The 24,307-nt window shown below is 38.5% G+C and overlaps 1 protein-coding gene across 6 annotated transcripts in view; it reads left to right on the plus strand.

The window, feature by feature from the left end:
* NEK10 (NIMA related kinase 10) overlaps positions 1-24,307 on the plus strand; it is a 156,698-nt gene that overhangs the window by 25,636 nt on the left and 106,755 nt on the right. For all 6 annotated transcript variants that reach the window (XM_045008102.1, XM_045008103.1, XM_045008104.1 and 3 more), the window contains 15 exons: positions 1,788-1,866; positions 2,273-2,340; positions 3,897-3,976; positions 6,629-6,715; positions 8,500-8,724; positions 9,615-9,754; positions 10,879-10,940; positions 13,803-13,880; positions 17,030-17,094; positions 18,507-18,609; positions 18,722-18,850; positions 19,346-19,483; positions 20,809-20,854; positions 21,545-21,666; positions 21,860-21,962. In XM_045008102.1, the coding sequence (XP_044864037.1) occupies positions 1,788-1,866; positions 2,273-2,340; positions 3,897-3,976; positions 6,629-6,715; positions 8,500-8,724; positions 9,615-9,754; positions 10,879-10,940; positions 13,803-13,880; positions 17,030-17,094; positions 18,507-18,609; positions 18,722-18,850; positions 19,346-19,483; positions 20,809-20,854; positions 21,545-21,666; positions 21,860-21,962 (1,525 nt within the window). The remainder of the gene's footprint in view (positions 1-1,787; positions 1,867-2,272; positions 2,341-3,896; positions 3,977-6,628; positions 6,716-8,499; positions 8,725-9,614; positions 9,755-10,878; positions 10,941-13,802; positions 13,881-17,029; positions 17,095-18,506; positions 18,610-18,721; positions 18,851-19,345; positions 19,484-20,808; positions 20,855-21,544; positions 21,667-21,859; positions 21,963-24,307) is intronic.

A 24,307-nucleotide genomic window follows, 5' to 3' on the forward strand; every position in this document is an offset into this window, starting at 1 on the left:
ACTTTTCCCCAGCATAACCCCTGGTGGCAGTTAGTCCACATGGAATAGGATTGCAAGTTGCCAACAACGCCTCCTGTGCCTTCAAGGGGCTTAGTATGAGCCAGTTTACTCCCAAAAGAGGGTGGTGCGGACTGGGAATAGACCCTAGATATCTAATATAAAAAAGCCACGTTTCATCTATTTAGCTGCAGTCTTTTAGAAAGAACATGCCAAATTAGTTGCTTCTGTAATTCAGACTAATATAGTAAGGCTTTGTGTCACTCTCCAGTGGCTAGCTAGACCACATGCAGAAATTATAATTCTGATGTGTCTTCTGTGCTAGGGTGTCCTGTGTGTTAGCTCAGGTGGTGTGGTTCGTGTTGTTAGATCCAGAGGTTGCCCAGTTCAGTTGCTGGAGATGACCCAAATGGGCATTAGTACATTTATAGAGCCCTTCACGGATGCACAATTTGTATCCACATCTGATACGTGGCTCTCTTTCCCAGGCCAGGATCCAGCTTCTAGCCTTCCCAGGGGGGGAGGGTTTTGGGGAGAAGAGGAGAGGCAGGGGGCAAAAAGTGGATGGGACCCTGTTCTGATGTTCCTGCTACACAGTCCATCTTTTGTCCTTTGCACCTAAGGAGATGGGTGATGGGTAGGGCTGGGTAGCGATGGTGTGGGATTCTGGAGAAGAGGTTCATTAATTCCTGTTAGGTTATTGCTGGGTTATTTGAACAGTTAACTTAGTAACTGATGGGTCTGTTTATTTACGAGTATATTTTAAAAACTAGTCCAGAACCTCCAGAGCATTGACTGAGCTCTCTTTCATCATAACGTAGTAAACAGGAAGAGGGCAATTAACTCAGGTAGATGTTGTTAATTAGCAATGACTATTATAATCAGACTTGTAATGGAAAAAGCTAGTTTCTACCATAACTGTGGAGAATGTAATATCTCTTCCTAATGCTGTAGTGCGGTGGCTTTGAACCTTTCCAGGCTTCTGTACCCCTTTCAGGAGTCTGATTTGTCTTGTGTACCCCCAGGTTTCACCTCACTTAAAAACGACTTGCTTACAAAATCAGACATAAAAATAAAAGTGTCACAGCACACTATTACTGAAAAATTGCATACTGTCTCACTTTTACCATATAATTATAAAATAAACCAATTGGAATATAAATACTGTACTTACATTTCAGTGTATAAGTATATAGAACAGTATAAACAAGTAATTGTCTGTATGAAATTTTAGTTTATACTGACTTCGCTAGTGTTTTTCCCTGAAAGATCTGTGTTTACCCCCAGCGCCGGTGGTACATATACCCCTAGATAAGAACCACTGCTTTAGTGTCCTTCAGCCATAGCAGTTTATAGTCTCTTGTGAAGTTGGTGCACCACCTATAGGCAATGCTTGTGCATAGCACTTTCAAATCTATACAGTAAAACCTCCATTTTACAGACACCAGTCTTACAACTGACCAGTTATAAAAAAAACAAAAACAAAAAAAACATTTTTCTCTATGGAAAAATAAAAATCACATAATGAAAGTAATATTGATGAAGAACAAGTTGGCATCCTTTCACATTTAGATGCCTTCAGTGCATTGCAAATCACTTTGCAGTAGTTTGAAGGACAAGAAAAAGTGATAGATTGCAGCATACTGCGACGGATACACCCTACCTACTGTAATTTTGAGATGTTCAAGTTTATGAACTTTTCCATATATGAACTTGTCAATCCCCAATTAGTTTGTAAAATAGAGACTCTACTGTATATATGTTAACATTGTATTTTGTCCCGCTTACAGTATATGGAAACAGTAGCAAACGGATATCTTGGCTTTGGAGAAGAGCAGCATAATGTAGACAAATTGGTCAACATGACATGTGAGTGTTGTAACTGACATATGCATTTATAACCTTAATATGGATGAGGAGCAAGGTTTATATGACAGACTGAGGGATGCTTAAAATATTTGAAAATGGTTTAGCAATTGTAGTGTTGCTAGACACTTTCCAATCATGGTCATGCAAAAGAGAACAGTACTTGAGTAGATGAAAGCACAGCGCAATAGCAGATCTCACCCTTGTACATCTGTAGTAATGCTTCTGAAGAAATTGACACTTCTTTGTACATTAAAATATTGAATAACATAAATTATATCATGTCAAGAACATACCCAATTTCAGAGTGTAAGTCAATGTTTTAGACCTGTTATTTTATTACTCTATTAAAAAAAATGAAAAATCTTAAATTTGAGACACTCAGTTTGTGATTTCCTTCATTTCACAGATATTTTTCAAAAACTCTCTGCTGTTAAAGATCAAAGAGAATGGGTTATAGCCAGTGGAGCACATAAAGTAAGTGGTTTAACCTGTGTGAATGATTTATGCTTCCTAAATTTGATCAAGCAGGGATCAAACTCCCTCCATTTTCAAAATGACTGTAACATAAGCTAACATCAGTTCTTTGACTTGTCAGTCTGGGCTAAGATCATCTGAGTTGTCTCTTTTTATGTCAGCTGCTGAGATGTTTTTGTTGGCCTTATGCACAAATTGTGGATCATTTCATTGAGTTAATTTAACCCTTTAAACATTTTGGTAAAGCTTGTTCCTATAAAGGCAACATCAAATTTACTTTGTTAAACTATATATTATTAAGGTATAAATAGCCTTGAAATATCTTCTATAAACAAAAGCCTTGATCCTAAAATTGGGTCTCTAAGGGTATGTCTCAGATTGCAGCACAAACTCTGGGAGCCTCCCATGTCACAGAGCCCTAGGGCCTGGGCTCCAGCCTGAGCCCAAAGATCTACACTGCAATTAAATAGACCCTTAGCCAGGGCTGGCTCCAGGGTTTTTGCTGCCCCAAGCGGTGGAAAAAATACTAATAAAAAAATAAAAAGCCGCGATCGTGATCGGCGGCAATTCGGCGGTAGCTCCACCGCACTGCTTTCTTCTTTGGCGGCACTTCGGTGGCAGGTCCTTCCCTTCGAGAGGGACCGAGGGACCCGCCGCCGAAGAGCCCGACGTGCCGCCCCTTCCCCTTGGCCGCCCCAAGCACCTGCTTGCTCAGCTTGCCCCACAAGCCTGAGTCAGCTGGCACAGGCAACTTGCGGGTTTTTAATTGCAGTATAGACATACCCTCCCACAGACGTGTGTGAAATACTCTTGACCTCATTGGGGCTCATCAGGATGGCAGGGATGTGCACTTAGTGCGATCTGTTTGTAGATTTGGGGCCAAAATTAGAAACAGTTGAGATCAGTACTAGTGCAACTAGTGTTTCATGTATAAGTCTGATGCAAAATGAAGGCAATTTTATTTACATCAGATGGTTCAGGAGAGAAAAAAGCAGTCCATGAAGTAGGGCAGGCTTACAACAAGTAAAAATGGAAAACTGGTTTATTTTAGAAAACCACAACTGCATTTATAAAAATATTAAATACGTAAATCACTTTAAGATCTGAGTTATTAACAGAATACATATGAGGCCTTAAAATTACAAACATAGTTATTTTAAATATAAACTAAAAAGTTTTTTACTTGGTAGGACCTAAGTTCAGGGTTCTCAGTGTCTTGCAGCAGCAGATGCCACCCTTAGTACTTTAAGTAGGGCAGATGCTTTACCCTGCTTGAGTTGTTTCAGATACTGTGTTGACTATTGGAAGAGAAATACACTTTCCTGACCTTAAGACTTGGCAAGTATGGAAAAGAGCAAAATGCTTTTCTGATATATTTATTTGAAATCTCTAAGGCTAGTTATGCATTCAGTGATGATTAGTGTCTTTGCTAGATATGTACATTTATTTATTTTAATGGCGTTTAAATTTTACTGAACAAATATGCATGTTTAGGGTCCTAATTGAAAAACACATCATGTATATAGATTTATCTTTTTAAATCTCTAATTTTCCAGACTTTAGTAAATTTGCTAGGAGCCAGAGACAGTAATGTGCTGTTGGGTGCACTCCTTGCTCTTACTAGCTTAGCAGAAAGGTAAGTTCATTTTAATAGTTGTTGTTTGCAATTAATCTTAGCTCTTGCAAAAATATTGAAGCTGACATTTACCGGGAGATAAGTGTTACTGTACAAGCTAAAGTCTCTGTCCTGAAGAGACGGAGGCATATACTTATGTTAGTCTGTCTGGCTCACAACCGTGAGTGCCTACCTCAGGGTAGACTGTCAAAAACAGGGCATACACCCAAAATGGGTGGTAAATTCTATAATTAGATTTCACCAAGCCAATAACAAATATGAACTCCTAGATCATTGTAACAAGTCTTACCATGGAGTCACAGACAATTCCCTTAGACTCTCCAGTCTATCTTACCACCTAAGCAAGCTGGACTTAGTGATGAATGGTCACTTACACCAAAAAATCACGAAATATTCAGGTTGCTTCCAGTCACTTACCCCAGATCAATTGGTCTAGATTTTACACTAAAGACAACACTTGTAGCCAATCCCATAATAAACTATCTAAAGGTTTACTAACTAGGAAAAAGAAATTAGTTATTTACAGGTTAAAGTAAGCAAACATATAGGCACAAATGAGTTACAATCTAAATTCTAAGAGTGACAGAGTTGGAGTGACCTGTCAATTCAAAATGTCTTTCAGGACAGACCCAGGGGTAACCTCCAGGAATCTCTGGCTTCACTTGAGTATTCCTGGCCCTGTGAGAGTTCAAACAGCAAAGAGATGACAAATTTTCCTATACCTTTGTTTTATTTATTTTATAAGCCTCCAAGTCCATAGGATTAGGTTCCTTGCATGTAGTATTTCCAACGTCTGATAGGGCTATTTACCAATCCTTTGTATTCCTTGATGGCCCATCTCATTTTGATTGTTGTTCTGGATGGGTGGGAGAAGCATTCTTCCCATCTGTATAAGCCTTTGCAGGATCAAGGCCTTACTCTTTCCAGTTGTTTAAATATACATAGCCCTGATCCTTCAAGACAGACCCTATTCCCATGTTGGAGCACTTTGCAAGACTAGGGCCATACAGTCCCATCCCACAGTCCCTATGCAGGCCTTGGAGTTGATGTTCTCCATTATTATTCTATTGACTTCCAAACTTGGAGAACAACTTTATGCTTTAGAGATTTTACACAGAGAGAGAGAAGACATTTGAAACATGTTTTGGTTTGCATTATAAATAAACCCCCCCCCCCCCCCCCCCCCCCCCCGAGATACTCAGAATTATAGATATTTTGGTCTTCCATTTAATTTTATACTAGGAGTGAAATACATTTATCTTGCCTGAATATCATTAACCTGATGTTGAAAGGATATTCATTTTCAAATACTATTGCACAAATCACACCTGCAAAGACCAGAATTTTTCACTCCCAAAAGAATACATAAGTTCTCTGGTTTACTTAGGCCATGTCTACACTTACAACCTTACAGTGGCACAGATGTACCGATACAACTGTGCCGCTGTAAGAGCATTTGTGCAGGCACATTAGGCTGACAGGAAGAGTGCTCTCCTGTCAACATAATAAAACCAACCTATGTTGGCGGGAGAGCTTCTCTCACCAACATAGCGCTGTGCATATGAGCGCTTATGCTGGCAAAACTTATGTCCCTCAGGGGTGTGTTTTTTCACAACCCTGAGCAACAAAAGTTTTGCCAACATAAGTGCTAGTGTAGACATCACCTAAATGTAAAATCCACTCTCAATTCAGAAGAATGCTTATTCCAAATCCCTACTAGGGAAGATAAGGGCTGAATTTGTAATCTATGCTTTTCTTAAATCCATTATTGTCTTCAGCAGCTTTCCAAAAACGCTGTTTTCTTTATCAGAATAATTAGGCCACTTTCAGTTAACTCTGCTTCTTTTAGTACATTTGAACGTTTTTCTTTTCCTTGTAGTAATTTAAAACTGATTTTTCCCTCACTTGAGTACTCTTTAATACTCTTTTAAATTATTTTTAAAGATTCTTAATTTTATCTGAAAAGAACATCCTATATAATGGGTAAGCAGTTATTTCAAATTAGGGCACTGAGTCAGGAGAGAAGTAAGTCCTTAACTTTAAGTAATGAAGTCAGTGGGACTTAAGCACATATTTAAGTGTTATTCTGAATATGGATACTTTCTGAATCAGGGCCTAGATTATTATAATCTTCTAGAGTTAAAGAATTTGGTAATTATGATGCCCTGTAAATTCAGTTATTCACTTGTAAATTGCAGCTTCCATTGAGTATTCCTCATATAAACTACTTTTATTTACACTTACACAGGATAAGCAAAATAGTAATAGAATATAATAAAATTATGAAGACATTATATTTGCATAATAAAAAATTAAACCTCAGCTTTTGTAGTTAGTTTTTTCAAAGTTGGTTTTCTAAGCATATTAAATATTTAACCTTTCCCCCTAATTTACCATGTTAATGTTTCACTAAAACAATCTGTATTATATAAAAAAAAGAGTAAACTTATGCAGGGTCAGTGTGGAACCAACTTATTTTTGTATTTTTAAACCTGAATATACAATGTGACATCATTACCTGAGCCATAAAGAAAGACAGTGAGCCAAAGCAATGGATGATGAAGTATAAGTGGGCAGAAGTGAAGTAAAAATAACACTTGTTTTTCATATAATTTTATTTTATGTAAATATCCAAAATTTTTCCATTTTTAGCCCAGAATGTAGGGAGAAGATCAGTGAGCTCGCCATTGTAGAAAACTTGCTGGTGATATTACATGAATATGACTTGCTATCTAAAAGGTAGGACCTTATTTATAGACTAATTATGTTAAATACTTCTCTGTTTTAAATTTTATTTTGATATATTGCATTTATTTAATTAGAGTGGTACAGTTTCAAAGCTGTGGCATTTAAAATCAGATATTGATGCAGTAAAATGTTCTTTGGTGGTTATCTAGTACATGTTATTGTCTTTCTTCCCATTGATGGGTTACATCCTAGCCTACAATTCAGCATAAATGGACTGTAAAGCTGCCCTAAAGGATAACTGAGAATTCCCTGGGCACTAGACCACTGCCACCTGTGGGAGCTGGAGGCATGGCCAAAGAGCATGCTGGACTGTGGTATTTCACTTGGGGGCCATTATAACATGGCATAAATTAGAGCAGCCCTGAGACTGCTCTAGTTTATATCTGGGACTGGTTCAGATCCCAACAGTCTTGTAGATCAGAGGTGTACAAAGATATTCCTACCTACTTTAAAGTCATCACAGCTCAGTTGGACTTGATGATTGGGGCTGATAAGTCCATATTTGAAAGAAACTGGTGGTAAAGTGGTCACTGGGTATTAAGTACAAAACATCAAGAAGACAAAAACACTCTCTCAAACATGATTGCATTCTAGTCACCAAAGAATATCAGACATTTTAAAACAGAGATTTTATTGCATATTTAACTTATAATTAGGGACAGGGAAACCAAATAACAGGAACAAACTGAATCTTCTGGCATATTTGAAAAAAGTTCTGGTTAATTTTTAAAAAAAAATACTACTTCATTATGGGAAAAAAAAAAAAGGAGTGACCATGACAGAAAAGTTTCTCTGCTGAATACTGCTCTGTGACTACAGTAGTCTTAGGTTTCAAATTCAAGGAAGAAGTAATTGAAGTTGAAAAATTAGCTAAGTTTGAAGGTTCAAAATATGAGTTTTCATTCTTGTACACTTCAGCACTTTGTGATTCCAGATTGAAGTAGAAGAGCCAAAACACAGTGAAATACCGTTTTCTTGTGGTCTCTCTAGCCGTATTGTGGAGGGAGGAAGTAATAGAAATCTTGTGAGAACTTTTTCTTGTGACATTTCCAGCCAATTCTGTGAACACAAGTGTGGAGAAAGATCCACATTCTACCATAGGTTATTCTACCATAACCTATGAACCACCACTACTTGTAATCCATTAAAAAGAAAGAAGGAATTCAGAAAAACGACAGCAATGGCTAACGAGTTCACCTGGAAAACATTATCAATGGAACCAGAATCCAGCTTCACTGAATATTAACACAATAATGCAAAGGGCTGGTGCTGCCAGCCCTGCAACTGCAGGGACCCACAAGACATGGGTCTCCACCAGTTCAAGGGTTGTATATACTGTATTAGTTGCAGTGTCGCAGGGTCTGGAGTTTTAATTGCTTCATGCTGACTAAGTTCCCTCTAGCACCATCTCTGATTTCAGAGCCCCATCTGAAGTGAATTTAGAGAGGCTTACAGACATGTCTGAACAGACACAGATAATACACGTGCAGGAAGTGATACAAACTTATAAGTGTTATGAATTACTGCGCACCCAAAATGTGACAGGCTTCATTTAATAAAGTTTAGGGCCATTTTAATGGGTGAATAAAATATGACACTTTATTGAATGTAACTTAACAAAAAATGTATTACAGATTACTTGGGCATCTTTGTATATACAGTAGCACTAAGTAACAAGAATGTAATAGGAATTGCAATAATAACTAACTGTCTGGGTGATTTAACATAGGTGACCCATATGGTGAGGTTATAAGTTGTTGCTGATCTCTTTCTAGGCTGACTGCAGAGCTGCTACGCCTCCTCTGTGCCGAGTCACAAGTCAAAGAGCAAGTGAAACTGTATGAAGGAGTTCCTATCCTGCTCAGTTTGCTCCATTCAGATCATCTCAAGCTTTTGTGGAGTGTAGTTTGGATTCTGGTACAGATTTGTGAAGATCATGAGACTAGTGTGGAAATCCGTATTTGGGGCGGTATCAAGCAACTCCTTCATATATTACAGGGGTAGGTCTTCAGTCTTCAAGATCAGTATAATTGTCAATGACTTTGCCTCATATTTTAAGGTCATCACACAACCATTTGACCTCAGGAGGTCATCTAGTCTAACTTCCTGCTCTCAAAGCAAGACTAACACCGACTGAATTATCCCAGCCAGGGCAATGTATAAAAAAGCTTTCATCCTCTGCTTCTAGCGGTATTTGCAGACCTTACGTACTGCAGAAATTAAAAGAAAACAGGTGGATAATTCAAACATTAATGACTATGAAGTGTATTTTTTTCAAATATACTATGCTTTTCAAAAGTATAACATGGCTTTGCTGTGTTAAATCAATTAAATAGAGATAAAATATATAGTTAGTGTCCATATAATTTCCATGTTGATTAGGCAGGTAGAAAGGGACATCTATTTTGTTATTTGGATTTATGAATTTTTTTATAGTATGTTAAATTTTCAGTCTAGTGATAAGACCATGGGCCTAAATTTTCAACAGTGACTAATGATTTTGGATACCTGAGTTTTTGGATGCCTAACTTAAGCTATTTTCAAGGGGCCTAATTTTCAGAAAATCCTCTAAAAATCAGGCCCTATTGAAATATTTGTAGTTGGGCACCCTACATCAGTACTTGCTTTAGTAAATTTAGGTTACAGTTCAAACTCTTCCCCACAATGTCTTATTTGAAACTATAAAGGGGGCTAAACAGTTTACCCATTCACTGTGTGGTTTATATCTGATGCTTTTGATGTTAATTTGAAATGTATAAGTGCTTTTTAAATTTTTCATTGGGGAATATATGTAGATATAGAGACAGAAATAGAAATCCAGGTAAATTTCAGAAATGGCTAACAAAGATATTTATTAAATATTTATTTTACGCTGTGATTTGTTTTCCAGAGATAGAAATCTAGTTTCTGATCGTTCTTCTATTGGGAGTTTATCTAGTGCAAATGCAGCAGGGAGAATCCAACAGCTTCGTTTGTCAGAAGATTTAAGTCCTCAAGAAATACAAGAAAATACTTTCTCCCTTCAAGCAGGTATGTATATTGGGCCTCGTCTTCCACAGCTTTGCATTTTGTATAGTCACTTATACCTGTGCAAAGTGGGGTGCAATGTTATCAGATCAGAATGGTATAATTTTACATTCACTCTGCAGAGGAGGAGAATCAGGTCAGCTGTGAGGTTTTTTTAGATGTGCAATATCAATGATTTTTTCATCACAAAATGAAGGAAGTAGTATTCAAGAGCTCAACTGGTGTTTCTGCTTTAAACTCTTGCTTTAACTCAAGGAAAATTTAAATTCAGTTATTAAAGTTTTACTTCATATCCAACTTTAGTGTACTCATAAATAGCCTTGAAAGGATTAGATTTTTATCAGTAAATGTTGGTAAACACGATTCCACCATACATGCACAAACTGACAACATATCAATAATAATCAAATTTACAGATAAGCAAAGTAAGAAAAATGCTGCTTGAGAACTTATTAGAATTTGATTTAAGAATATATACATTGTATATTTTGATGTCATGTTGACAATTTGTGTTTTAACTGTTATAAAGGTTTAACTTTTAAAATCTCAATGTCTACTGTTATTAAATAATTGTCTGACTCCCCCCCACATTTGACCCTTCCCCCATGATTTCTTGCAGCTATGAAAATGTAAATAGCTAAAAACTAAAAAAATGCTTAAAACCCATAATTTTACACAACTGTGACAATTAAATTGATAAAAACAATTAAAAATGCTTAAAATAAACATTAATAATATCTGTCAAAATTATTAAATACAAATTAAGTTCTGCCAAGCCTACTCATAATGTGCTTATCCTGGGGATAATGTATTAGAACTTGTTCAGACTTTCAGTTTCACCTCTCAGGACCCAGTAGTGCTCAGGTGACATTGCTTAGTAGGTCTCAGTATCACGGTCCTGTCAAAGAAATAGCATGCATCTAACATCAGAGTCTGTCTGGGACATATTTCTTGTGTACTTTTTATGACTGCTTCCTTAATATTCCTAGTGTAAGTCAATGGGAGGTAGGCACCTAACTTGCTTAGGTACTTTTGTAAATCCTGTTAAGCACCTATCTGCATCTTTAGGCACCTAAGTACCTTTGTGAATCTGGTCCTGAATATTTATATATGATTTTTCATTCTAGCTTGTTGTGCTGCAATTACTGAACTGGTGCTCAATGACACTAATGCTCACCAAGTAGTACAGGTAGGACGACTTTATCACTTTCATATCTCTTGTTTATTTACTTGTGTCTCCTTGTGCATTTGTACTGGTGGTTTATAACTCTCATAAACTCATAGACGTTAAAGCCAGACAGGACCATCATGATCATCTAGTCTGACCTCTTGTACATCCCAGGCCCCAGAATCTCACAGTAATAGGCCCATAACCTCTGGCATTGTCTTTCACCCCTAGGGCTCTTCTTCCATCCTGGTCTGGTTTCCCAGCCAGTCCTCCAAGCTCTCCTTCACTGGGGCTCTGACGTCCAGTCCCAAACACTGGCAAGGTTTCCCACCCCTACAGCGGCCTCCTAGTCACACTGGGCTTTATTCACCAAGAGTACTGGTCCTGCAGGAGCCTTTTCCTTTTTGGCCCAGAAGTGTCCACCAGCGCAGCTCCCTGGCTTCCCCTTTTTAATGCAGCCACCTTCTACTCTATAGGGAATTGCCTGAGTCTCCTCAGGTGGGGCTCATTCCGTTACCAGGGGTGGCTTAGCCCCAGGCTCTCCAGCCCACAGGACAAGCCACTTAGTTACATTCACCTTTCGCAAATTCCTGATTTTGTCCAGTGGAGTCATATGGAGGTAGGAATAAAGCATTTCCAGCTGTACATCCAGCTTAGAAGTCATCCTGGCCTGCAGTTGCTGGGGAAGACAGCCAAAGGCATGCAGCCACAATGTACAGCTTATTGCCCTTATGAAAGGAGTACAGTATATGTAGGGTGACTGTATTTCCCAAAGAGAAAATGGGACACCCCTAGCCGCTCACCCGAGGCATATTCAGGATAGAAAAAATTGTCTTAGAATTGACTGACAAACATAAATTCTAAGGCTCATGTACACTCTGGCATTTCATCTCTGGACTTGTGGATTTTAACAAGTGACATCATTTTAATTGGCTAGAATCTATGGTTCTAAAAATGGTTTTAATTAGTGGGCTCTTGTATGGATCCTATGCACACCCCAAGGTGCTCGAACTCAGTAATTAATGCCAAATAAAAAATGCATAGCCATCTATTATATACTACATTTTAAGTCAAGACCATGAATGATACATGAGTGAAATCATCAATACATTCGCTTTAAACGCAGAGACATACCTAAAGGGAGTAGAGCAGGGGTTCTCAAACTTCATTGAATTGAAACCCCCTTCTGACAACAAAAATTATTACACTGCCCCAGGATGGGAGACCAAAGCATGAGCCTGCCTAAGCCTCAGTGCCCGAGACGGGGGTGCCAAAGCCGAAGGGCTTCATCCCAAACCATGGGGCTTTTAACCTGAGCCCTGCCGCCCCAAGCTGAAGCCAAAGCCTGAGCCCTGGGTGGTGGGCTCGGGCTTCGGCTTCGGCCCCCGGCGGTGGGGCTCAGGCTCCAGGCCCAGGCAGAAGGGCTTGGGCTTCGACTGTGGGCCTGGGCGGTGGGCCTTGGGCTTCAGCTTTGGGCCCGGGTGGTGGGGCTCAGGCTTTGGCTTTGGCTTCGGGCCTGGGCAAAGGGGTTCAGGCTTCAGGCCCAGGGCTGGGTGGTGGGGCTCAGGCTTTGGCTTCCGGCCCAGGCCCCAGCCAGTCTAACACCAACCCTTGCAACCCCCACTTTGGGGTCCTGACCCACAATGTGAGAACTGCTGGAGTAAAGGGAAGGAGAGTGCTTAGATAGAACAGGCACAGGGTTTTGAAATACTTTAGGTGCCTACTAGGCAAGAGGAGGAGTGGAAAAGAGTCTGAAAAAAATTAACTCCTTGTATAGCTTAAGCACTCAGAAGCAGATGAAGATTTATTGGGGCCCTGGGCACAAAGAGGTTTTAGGCTTACCACAACCTCTTGCTATGGGGCCCCACACCCTGCTCTTCCTCTCCCCCACAAAGTCCTGCCCTTGGCCAGGGTAGAAGCCAGAGCCAGGCTATGGTAAGAGCCACAGGTGCCCACGGAACCCAGGCCACTGTGATGAGCCCTGGACTCTCCACCTGCCGTGGGTGGTGTGCCCTGGGCAGCTGGAGGGTTTGGGGCTTCTTACAGCAACTGGGGCTTACGTGGTGGCTCTTACCATGGCCCGGCTCTAGCTTCTGGCCTGGCCAGGGGGTGGGACCCCAGGGAAAAGAGGAGGAGTGAGGGTTGGGGCCTCAGGGGAAGAATAGGAGCAGGATGTGGGATCACAGTTCTGGCATTGGTGGCCCATCCACTTCTACTCAGGTTCCAGCGCTCCTGCGGTGGGCCCCAAAATTGGCCAGGGACCCTGGGTACAGGCTCTCTGGACCCATAAATTAATCTGCCACTGTAAACACTAGAATTATAGAAACCATATAGGTTTAGGGAAACCATTTTTATCTGAGTCACACATGTTATCTTAATAGGAATCCATTTTTTTGTTTTTATAGTTAAGTCAGATTAAATGTTAAAAACAGTACATCTTTTTTTTCCCCCCTGATATACAACATGATTTTCACAGAATCAGACTGGGGACATAGACATATTTCCAAAACTATCACATAGGGTTTTATTCCAGCTCAGGGCTTTTTTGGTGCATAAATCTCTGATCATGACATTCCAAAATGCACAGTGGATGATGGGAGCTCTAGTGGTGCAATCCCTTTGACTTCAGTGCAGCTCAACATGGCTTCAGAGTCCATCTGCAAGTGCAGGATCAGTTTACAATCAATGTAATGATGGTTTTGCTCTTATGAGCTTTTCACTGATCCTACCTTAAAACTTAGTGTATAATAGATAGCTAAGAACTTTTCAAATTGACATTAACTTCTGAATTGTTTACATGAAGTAACATTTAATTTTGTTTCCACTTTCTGTCCTAGAGCAGCACGCTAACATTGATGACTTTCCTTTATGTTTCTTTTCCAGGAAAATGGGGTATATACAATAGCAAAACTGATTTTACCAAACAAACAAAGGAATGCAGTAAAAGCTAATTTATTACAGGTAATTCTCTTTCACGTTGAAAGCTTTACATAGTCTTTGGAAATTTATCTTATGATTTTTGGTATTTTAATATACAGTAGCAACTTTATTAACCACTTTATTAAAAAATATATGAAACAATTGGCAGATGGCTATACCACAGGAAAGTAAAAGTTAAATCATGACCTTATGTGTTTTTATTCTACTATAAAACACTTTATGCTTCTTGTATCCTATGTAACATAGAAGAAAGTGGATATTTAGGCTATGTCTACACTGACAAGTGAAAGACAAAACTTTTGTCGTTCAGAGGTGTTAAAACCTCCATCCCTGAAAGACAAAAGTTTTGTTGATAAGTGCCAGTGTGAACAGTGTTTTGTCAGCAGGAGCACTCTCCTGCTGATAGCGCTACTGCCGCTCCCCGGGGGTGGAAGTTTTTTGTTGGCAGGAGAGCTGACAAACAGCGGCTACACTGCATGCCTTTTAGAGGCACAGCTGTAGCGGCACAGCCATGTCACCAAAAGCTGCGTAGTGTAGACATAGCCTTAGATGTGATGAAATCCCACTTTCCAGACAGCCCAATGTACATTCTCCCTTTGTCAAGCCTATGGCTTTCACTGAAAGCCGATAAACACTCGACACAATGCTACTGACTTCAGTTCTTTTGAGCTGGAGCACCTTGCTGTGATTGTTAAATAAAGTATAGCAAAACACAACATAAAGTAATGTAAATTAAAAAGCTGGATGATCAATCTTTGTTTGCTAAAGATCGGATGGCTTCTGTGTTTATGTAATTTTATGTAAATTTATTGGTTACAGTCAACCCATGTTGGTAGTGACCAATAGTTGTTAACTATCTGACTGCTATTCTGTGGCCTCTGAGAAATGAGTGTGGTGTCTTTCTGATTTCTAGTGAGTAGTTGTCCATGTCACTAAAATCATCACCATAACTGTCACCTAATGGGCACTCTTAGTAGAGAGGAAAAGATGGCCATTCTTATTGCCTTTTCCCGCGATAGTCCTTCCAGATCAGGCTTGAGAGACACTGGAGAAGTGGTTTGGGGATCTTACACTGCTGTTGTATGCTGCACGTACTCTTTACGGATTAACAGATGAGACTGCAATCTCAAATGTTAACTAGTGCCTATCATCTGCACTAAAGTTTTTTTAATAATACTTAAATTAATTTAAAACTTTTTGTAACATTATCCTTTGAAGAAAATTAAAGAAGAAGTAAATTTATATAATCTTTTTATGAAACTAATTTAATGCAGTTAGGCATCTGTTTAACAATAGCTTCAAATATATACATATTTTTAATTAGATTAATTTACCAAATGTGTTGTTAACTCCAATTTAGTACTTCAGCATAAAGTTACAAGAGATTATATTTTACAATAGATCATGAGTGAATGTAGTATGGTTTAAATATAAAGTGACATCAGTTAATTTAGTAACAAGGGTTTTATTGTGACTGTGCTGATATACTAAACAGAAATCCCACCACATCCAGGCAAATGATAAGAAATCTGTCTTTAATCCAAACCATGTTTAACATCTCATGCTGCTTTTCTATAGTTCCTAACTCATAATTATTGATTTCCAGGATATTTGTGAATTTTATTAATTTCATGGGCTTTTTCTTACAATTTGGCCCAAGACCTTTGTCTTGCTAATCAGTCTCTTCATTCTTTCTACTTCTTTAGGAATCACAATTCATTACTTGGGGAGTAGTTATGATATCACAATCATTCTTTCCCCATTCATTCAGTCTGTAAAGAATATGCTGCCTTAAATCTGAAGCTTTTTACAGACATTAAAGTGTTAAACATACTGCTGTGAGGAAGGAAAGTAGTAGTATTCCCATTTTACAGGTAGGAAATAAACGAACAGGGAGGTAACTGACAGTCACACAGGAAGATCTGTGGTAGAGCTGTGAATGGAGGACAGTTCTCTTGATTTTCAGTCTTGTTCTTCAGTCTCATAACCCTGCTTCCTTCCTACATTAGGGTCTATGCACAGTCACTAAAAAGGAGAACCTTCAAAGTAATAACTATGGCTCCAGTCCTGCAAGTTACTCCACACTGACAGACCCTTCTGACTGTGTGAGTCTCAGAAGAATATTGGAACTACAACATGGATGTTTCTCCTCTGTTCAAAGGGCAATTATTTTGGATTAAGAAAAAACAGTACTCTTTAAATAAGACTGTTTCCTTGCAGTATTGGTGATTCATGCCCTGCTTCCCTCAGAAATAGTGGTTAGCTTCTATCTCCTTCATTGTTTTGCTGTCATTTCTCAGGCAAAACTCCTACCGTCTGAGTAAGGATGACTGGATTGGACCCATAATAGGATTTTTAGTCACGAATGTAATCTAACAGTTTGAATATTATTTAGATCTATATTATTGTTTCCACTATTTTAGAGTCTTGGTAACTCATTTTCCTTTGACTTACACATTGCAGTCATCTTTGTTTAGTTAGCTAGTTTTTGCATTGGCTTAGATAGATGGATGTAGTTGGGGAGAACTCAAGTAGTTACCTAAAAATCTCTATATTAACTAAGTGACTCTAATTTCACCCATGGCTGTCATGATTTTGTTTTTAATGTTTATTTTCTCTAATAGTGATTATATAGAAACAGAACTATGTGGATCATTTTTTGTAAACTAGATTAAGTGTATTCTTGTGTCTGATCTTCAGATTCTTGTAGACTTAGGGCTTTTTGTTTGTTTTTTGTTTTTGTCTCCTGTTGACATTTTTAGGGCTCTACACTTCAGTTTCCAGAAAAAAGGGCCAAATTCTGCTCCGTTATCTAAATGTAACCCCATTGGGCTGCACTAGAGTCATTGAGCATAATGTGGCTCTAAAATTCAGCAGTGCAGAAATAAAATTATTCGGTATCTAATGTAGCTACACTGATCCATAGTTTTTTTTCAAGAGGGCCTGCCCACATTGGAAATACAGCATGAAGTGAAGCAGATGGCTTGTGACTAAAGTATAGAGCTTTTTATTTTTGGTTTATTGAGAATGATTACCATGCTGATAGCCTGGCCTACTTAGTTACTTAAAAATTAAGGTTAAAAATTATGTTTAGGGCCCTTGCTGTTTTATGAGCAGCGTTTTAATTTGTGCATAATTTGTTATTAATTTAAGCATTTCTCCCACCCCAGTGTTATGCTTTCAGAGCCTTGAGGTTTCTCTTCAGTATGGAAAGAAATAGACATCTCTTTAAAAGGTATAGTTTCTCAATTAATGTCATGCTCAGTTTTCAAATGTAGTAACTGATTTTCAGAGAACAAGAAAAAAACAAACAAAATCTGATTCAGGATCTGAATCTGAGGCAGGATTTAGAGAGTGGAGGAGGCCTGCATTGTAGGAACTCTACAGAAACCATCCCTATAGAGGCTGCTCATGTGTTTCCATGTAGCAAGCTTTGGAGCAAGCTGGAGGTAGAGTGAAGTTAGGACTGTTGGATCTGCCACTGTGTAGGTCCATCAGCCTTTTCCCAGAAGATTAGCGTAGCTGCATGAGAAGCAACATGGAACCTCAGAACTACAGTACCAGATATGGAGCAGTTGGGGAGGAATGGATTCTTTCTTTACCCATCCCTTTGAGAACTGATCCTACATCAAGTATGTTTAAGTTGGCTGGGTGCTGGGAAATATGACCCTACATGAAGAAAAATGTCTGCCACCAATAACCATCTCTACTAGAAGGGTGTTACTAGAGTTTTACCAGAAGGTTAGAATAAGAAGGTTATGTGTAACCAAATGCCAGACTGTGACAAAAGAATGACAATCAAACTGCAAATTGGCTGTGACTTTTGGTAGTTCTTATCTATCCATCACTTGTTATCAAAAGACTTAAATTGATAGAATTATGAACATACACACTCACTTTTCATCTTACTGGCCAGTTTTTCTTTTCCTGGAAGGGCTCCAGCCTATAAAGATTGTACAGTACTAGTAGGGCTTGAGTTGTGACTGAGCCATTTCCTCATCCTTCGTTTTGCAATTCCTTTACTTCCTGATTTCCATTCCTGCCATTCCTCACCCTATCTATAGCTCCTGTTGAAAAAAGGAAACAACAAAACACCAACCAAACATGTAACTTACAAGGCTTTACCAATTCTTCACTATTTTAATTGGCTTGTGTGTTGTAAATCCATTCCCTACCCTTTGTCTGTTTTGTGTCTTTTTTATTGTAAAACTGGGATAAGGATTATAGCCCCAATCCTGCACATAAACAGGTATTAGTCACATCATTTAATGCTCTACTGGAAGTTGCTGAGATAATACAATGATGGGGCAATATGAGAACTTGTACAGAATTGCATAGATACACCATTGCATCCACATGGAGCTCCATTGACTTCAGTGAATCTCCACCTTTGTCTGGAGTAGGATCTATGTTTATGCAGTATCCAGGAAAATGATGTCCTAATCCCAGCTGGGACCTTTGGAAGTTCCTTGTAGTCCCAGATGGTGGCTATTTGAGATTAGGAACATTTGAATGGCTGGTCAAAAATAATAATTATTTAGAAGGTTATAAAATAAGGAGTAGCAATACATTAGTTTAAAAAGTCTTCACGGTGTGTAATCTGTTATGAACACTCTCCAAATTTATAAAAATGTTAAACATTTTTAGACTCTTCCCGACTGATCTGTTTGAGATCTTCATTGATATTGGACATTATGTTCGTAATATCAGTGCCTATGAAGAGCTGGTATCAAAGCTAAATTCATTACTGGTAAGCACAAAATTTCCAATTTTTTTCATAAGGTTAATAAATGACTATTCTTTTCAGTTTGCTGCACATGTAAATCATCAACATTGCATTTTTTAAAATTTTTTATAATTAGGAGGATGAACTGAAGCAAATTGCTGAAAGTATTGAAAGCATTAATCAGAATAAAGCACCATCAAAATACATAGGCAATTATGCGATTTTAGATCATCTCGGCAGTGGAGCTTTTGGAAGTGTTTATAAGGTAAACTTGCTTTTTTATATTAACTAACAATTTTCTGTTGACATTTCTGTGGTATTTTCCACCATTTTTTAGGTTTATTGTGAATCTGTTTGACACCATTTGTACCTGTAAAAATGGCCAATATGTTTCTCAGAACAACAGTGATCATTATTACTACTCTTTTTCTTTGTACTACTTTTCACAGACAGCAGTTCTGTCTGCTAGAAAGTGTGACAAATCTGTGTAATCTGCAGGGATTCACACCACTGTTTCTGCAAAGCCCCACACAGAGCATCTATGAAGTTATTTAAAACGTCTAAGCAAACCCTGCAGGACACTGCTATCTGCATCATTGGTCTCCAACACTTTTTAGCTGATATCACACTACCTACAGAAAGAATAATGACTTTAGAATTTGAGAGATTTAGACTCAGTGAACTCACCACATATATTTGATTAATGTCCTTTCTGACCCCATCCTTTTTTGTTAATTTTTACACATTTTCCCCCCTGTAGGTTAGAAAACATAGTGGCCAAAATCTACTAGCAATGAAAGAAGTCAATTTACATAATCCAGCATTTGGAAAGGACAAAAAAGACAGAGACAGCAGTGTAAAGAACATTGTCTCTGAATTAACAATCATTAAAGAACAGGTAAGTGTCATAAACCCTTCATTAGGGGACATTTTCTAAAAATTTCTCACCATCACTAACAGCAGCTCAGCTGTGTTTTTGGGAGCCCTAGTGTATATAGGCTGCCAGCTGCTGCTGGTGTTTTTAGTCTGATCAACACAATGTAAAAAATGCGAGTGGCCCATCTACATAACTCCAAACATTGCAAACAATTCAGTATTAGCTGCAGTGTAAACAAGCCCTTATTGTTACTTGGAAATTCTGAGCTTGTTAACTGATGTATTCAACAATTTAAAATAATTCCTTTAATAAAGCATAATTTGTTAGCAACAGCCTAATGAAAAGTTGGTCAGTGTTTCTATTCCATATTAAGTTTTCTTGGCTTTGAAATTGTCAGATTTTAGTCCAAAAAAGTCACTGTTGTGACTTACAAGTTCTCCTTTTCAACCTAAGTGTGATTTTAAAATTAAAAACAATATTGAATGCAAATCAGATTTAGGGTTGTCTGTTGAAGCAAAGGGGACTTTGTGCAGGCTTAATGGCTTTGCCCCAGTATTTCTTTGCTCCATTCCTTCCACTGTTAGGCCTGGTCTACACTGCCGGAGGGCGGGGGGTGGAAATATCGATCTAAGATACGCAACTTCAGCTACGAGAATAGCGTAGCTGAAGTAAATGTATCTTAGATCAACTTAGATTGACTTACTTCGCGTCCTCGCGGCACGGGATTGACAGCTGCCACTCCCCTGTCCACTCCACTTCCGCCTCTCGCCCTGGTGGAGTTCTGGGGTCAACGGGGAGCGCATTCGGGGATCGATTTATTGCGTCTAGATGAGATGTGATACATCAGTCCCCGATAGATCGATCACTACACGCCGATCCGGTGGGTAGTGTAGACATACCCTTAGGGGCTAAGTCAGAATCATCTTGTTTGTTCTCCCAACTTCCTGGTTTTGTGGGGAAGGAGAGTAATCTTCAACACCCGGTTTTTGTAATATACCTTCCCTCCAAGTCTGAAATTGGGAGAAAGGGCAACAATGGCTCAGCCTACCCTGTCAACTCCTAGAGTGACTGTGATTAGGGAGTCCTTATGCCATCTGGGCAAATGGGGAGAGGAAATCCTGTCTGCTATGCCCCATATGCCCATTAAGGCAAAGGCACATTTATCAGATAGAATTAGTTACAACCCTCTGAAATCCAGAAGTTTTTTGGAATACAAATTTCAGAAACTTTTATAATATTTGTATTAAAACTATTGCTATTCAGCTCAATTTATAGATTGATGTTATCAAAATTGTGCCCTCAATCTAATATTAATTCCAACTGTCTAATTTTTTTTCTTATTGTAGCTTTATCATCCCAATGTTGTACGATATTACAGAACCTTCCTGGAAAGTGAGTAAAAACTTAGCGACTAAAAACCATGTTGTTTGTCATGAAGAAATAATAGCACAATAAAAGTACTCAGTAGATCCAGAAAAGATCCTATCCAACTTGAACAGTAGGAGCTAATTGTCTCTTAAGAATAGCACTACAGCTCAGACAGATTTAGACCTAAGTGTTGGTTTAAAAATTGGCTACAACAGACTGTAAATAACAATAGCTATTATTTACATTGATTTACGTTGCAGTAGCACCCGCAATGTGCTAGGCCCTGTCCAAACATATAAGACACACCCTGCTCTAAAAAATTTACAGTCTGAAAAACAAAATTGAGATGCTGAGGGTGGGAAAGAGATATCATAATACAGGGTGGTGATTGATATATGAATTATTCATTCCATTTCTCCCCCCCCAGCCCCTTTTTGTATGCATGAACTATAGGCAGCTGTCCTCCCTGGCTGTTGTTATTAGCTATTTAATTTCTTGTAGGTGTTGCAGCAGATGTGACTCTGAAGAATGAATTTGAATGACAAGAACAAGAGTAGTCATTAAAATATATTTGCACATACAAATAATTTAAGCAGAGTAATAAGATAACAATCATATATGTACATTTTGACCAAGATCATGTTTTCTGTGGATATGCTGGATATATGAATGTAATATTCTTTTAGGATTGCCATTTCCTTTTGTTGTGCATAGATGATAGGCTCTACATAGTAATGGAGCTCATAGAAGGGGCACCGCTGGGAGAACACTTTCATTCTTTGAAGGAAAAGCAACAACAGTTTACAGAAGATAGAATATGGAATATATTTATACAAGTAAGGACATGCATTTTAATTTGTGACCTTTCTTTATAAAATTTGTAGAGCCATTTGTATATGTTGGACTAATAAATTTATAAAATAATACTTATAGTGCCGAAGCACTTATGTCATAAAATGTTAACATAATTTTATGCGATTTTTATTTGGGTTGCAGTTAAAATTCTTTATATGTCTTTTTGTTTTGAAGCTGTGTCTAGCTCTCCGTTACTTGCACAAGGAGAAGAGGATTGTCCATAGAGACCTCACTCCAAACAATATCATGCTGGGGGATAAAGACAAAGTAACAGTTAGTAAGTGGAATTTCTGTGGCCACAGTGGGTTTCAGCCCAGTTCACCTTGTTCACCAGCCTTGTTCACCAAACTTCAAGAGTGGGGGATTCTAGTGAATTAATTTAGAATCACACAGTTGTGTAAAACAATTGCTAATGTAAACTCACTGAACACAACTATCAGGTTTTACCAATCATAACTATACTGTGTGCATCTAATATTGCAGAGCATACAATGTCACCTTTTAAAAAGGTACAGTTAGATCTATGATGATATAAGAGAGACTGCAACTGTTAAAATCAGTTGGAAAAGCAAGATAGACAGATACTTTAGGTACCACATCTAATGAGGAGCCAGTCACGTAGGGTGACCAGATGTCCCATTTTTAAAGGGACAGTCCCATTTTTGGGGACTTTTTCTTATATAGGCGCCTTTTATCCCCCACTCTCTGTCCCGTTTTTTCACAGTTGTTATCTGGTCACCCTATGCCAGTGAAGGTACAAAGTTGAAGTGGCCATCTCTTCTGTTCTGTGGGTTTCATTCGGTTGTAAGTGAACAACAAGCCTGCCTCAGACTGTAGTCTCTCTCTCTCTGCTTGTTGTGGGTACACACAAGAGGAGGGCCTCCCATTGCAAGTCTGTGTGGCAGACAGTCTTCCAGCATGACATAGCCTAAAATCCTTTGCACTACATGCTGCAGTGCCTCCTTTGAAGTGCTGCTCCAGCCTGTGTAAAAGTACCAGCTTCACAGTGCACACCATGAAGCAGGAAACAGTGACAAAGTGCAAGAGGTACAAACAAGGGACTGGCTGCCACAAAAGATGGGTCAGATGAGGAGAGGGCCAAATACATTCTCTGGTCAGCACACCACTGCAGCTTAGTCCAGAAACACCTGTGTCTCTTATGACTGAGAGATACTAACCTCTCCATGATTATCTTAAACGAATGTTTTAGGCTCTTCTTGTTCCCATCAGTACTCAATTACAGTATTAGAGATGCTGTTTATGCTTGAATAATGCTCATGTGTCTAGTCCTGTGGTGCGGTATATGGCTGGCATGCATCTCTCCAGTCTCCCCAAAGTGGTCAGAGGGAAACCAGTCACAGGTAGGGTTTTATGATTGGATTTGAAAGCAGCTTCTGAGCATGAAAAATATTCCAAAGAACTGCAGTGTTTTAATGCAGTGTCCTCTGTGACTGAACTGAAATGCAGCATGGAACATTCAGCTGGCCTACCAGGCACTTCAGAGTCCTCTTATTTATTTTTTTTAAAATACAGGTTCATAATAGCAAATGGACTGCTACATTATTTGTATTGCTTAAGATGCAAAACCAAATATAGATTCTGAGTAACAGAGAATAGCAACAGTAAGCCTGGCTACAAAAGTCAACCTCCCTTGTTTAAAACACACACACACACACGACTGACCATTCTACTGTAATAGATAAAAATGTAATAATATTAGAATACCGTAATTTTCTAGCAGGAGTCAGTTATGTCAAATAATATGCAGAGGAGAGTTCCTTGAGTGGTATTAAATCTAATGTACTAAAAAGTATTGATTCCTAATAATTGTGTCATTTTAAATGAAGATGATTTAATGGTGCTTTAACTCTGAATTATGAAAATACACATTCAGAATATTTAAAAAATATCGACATGTAGTCATACTGTATAAAATCATACTACCACTGAGAGGCAGTCTTGCCTTGAGTTTGCTGCGTTGTCTTTTTGCCTACCTACTTGCAATGCAATTTTAAAACATATGCCCAAAATTGTACCTGAGGAACATTAGAATTCTGACAGGAAAATTGGAGTTACTGAAAGTCTGTCCTTAACCCTCTCTATTGTGATTGGTTATTGCATATTTGAATCCCATGTTATTTTACCTAGTGTATAAAATAATAATATGTTGCGCTGCATATATGCAGTGGGGGGAGGGGACATGATGGCCTTTTCTCTATTATTTTTGAATATCATTGAAATTGTTGTCTCATAATCTTAATGGTAATAGAGTTCCATTCCTTTCCTCCTAGCAATAGTTAAAACATTCTCTATCTGTGAATTGACATAGCATCCTGCAGTAACTCATACAATCCATACAGACCAAGGATTGGAGTATTTATAGTTTTGGTAATTATATTCTACAGCATAATAGGTATTTGTGGAGGAGGTGTATTATTTATCTGACTAAGTATAATGTCTCCATATAAAGGCAGATACATAGGGCCCGATGTAGTTGAAAATACATGCACAAGTCCTGGAAAGTCATAAATCCTGGCTCTTCAGCAGGTTTGAAATATTTAGATTTTATAAATGTAAACATAAATAAAACAAAAAGGTTCTGCTCCATTAATTTAACCAAAA

The sequence above is a fragment of the Mauremys mutica genome, chromosome 2, assembly GCF_020497125.1.
Source record: "Mauremys mutica isolate MM-2020 ecotype Southern chromosome 2, ASM2049712v1, whole genome shotgun sequence".
NCBI lineage: Eukaryota > Metazoa > Chordata > Testudines > Geoemydidae > Mauremys > Mauremys mutica.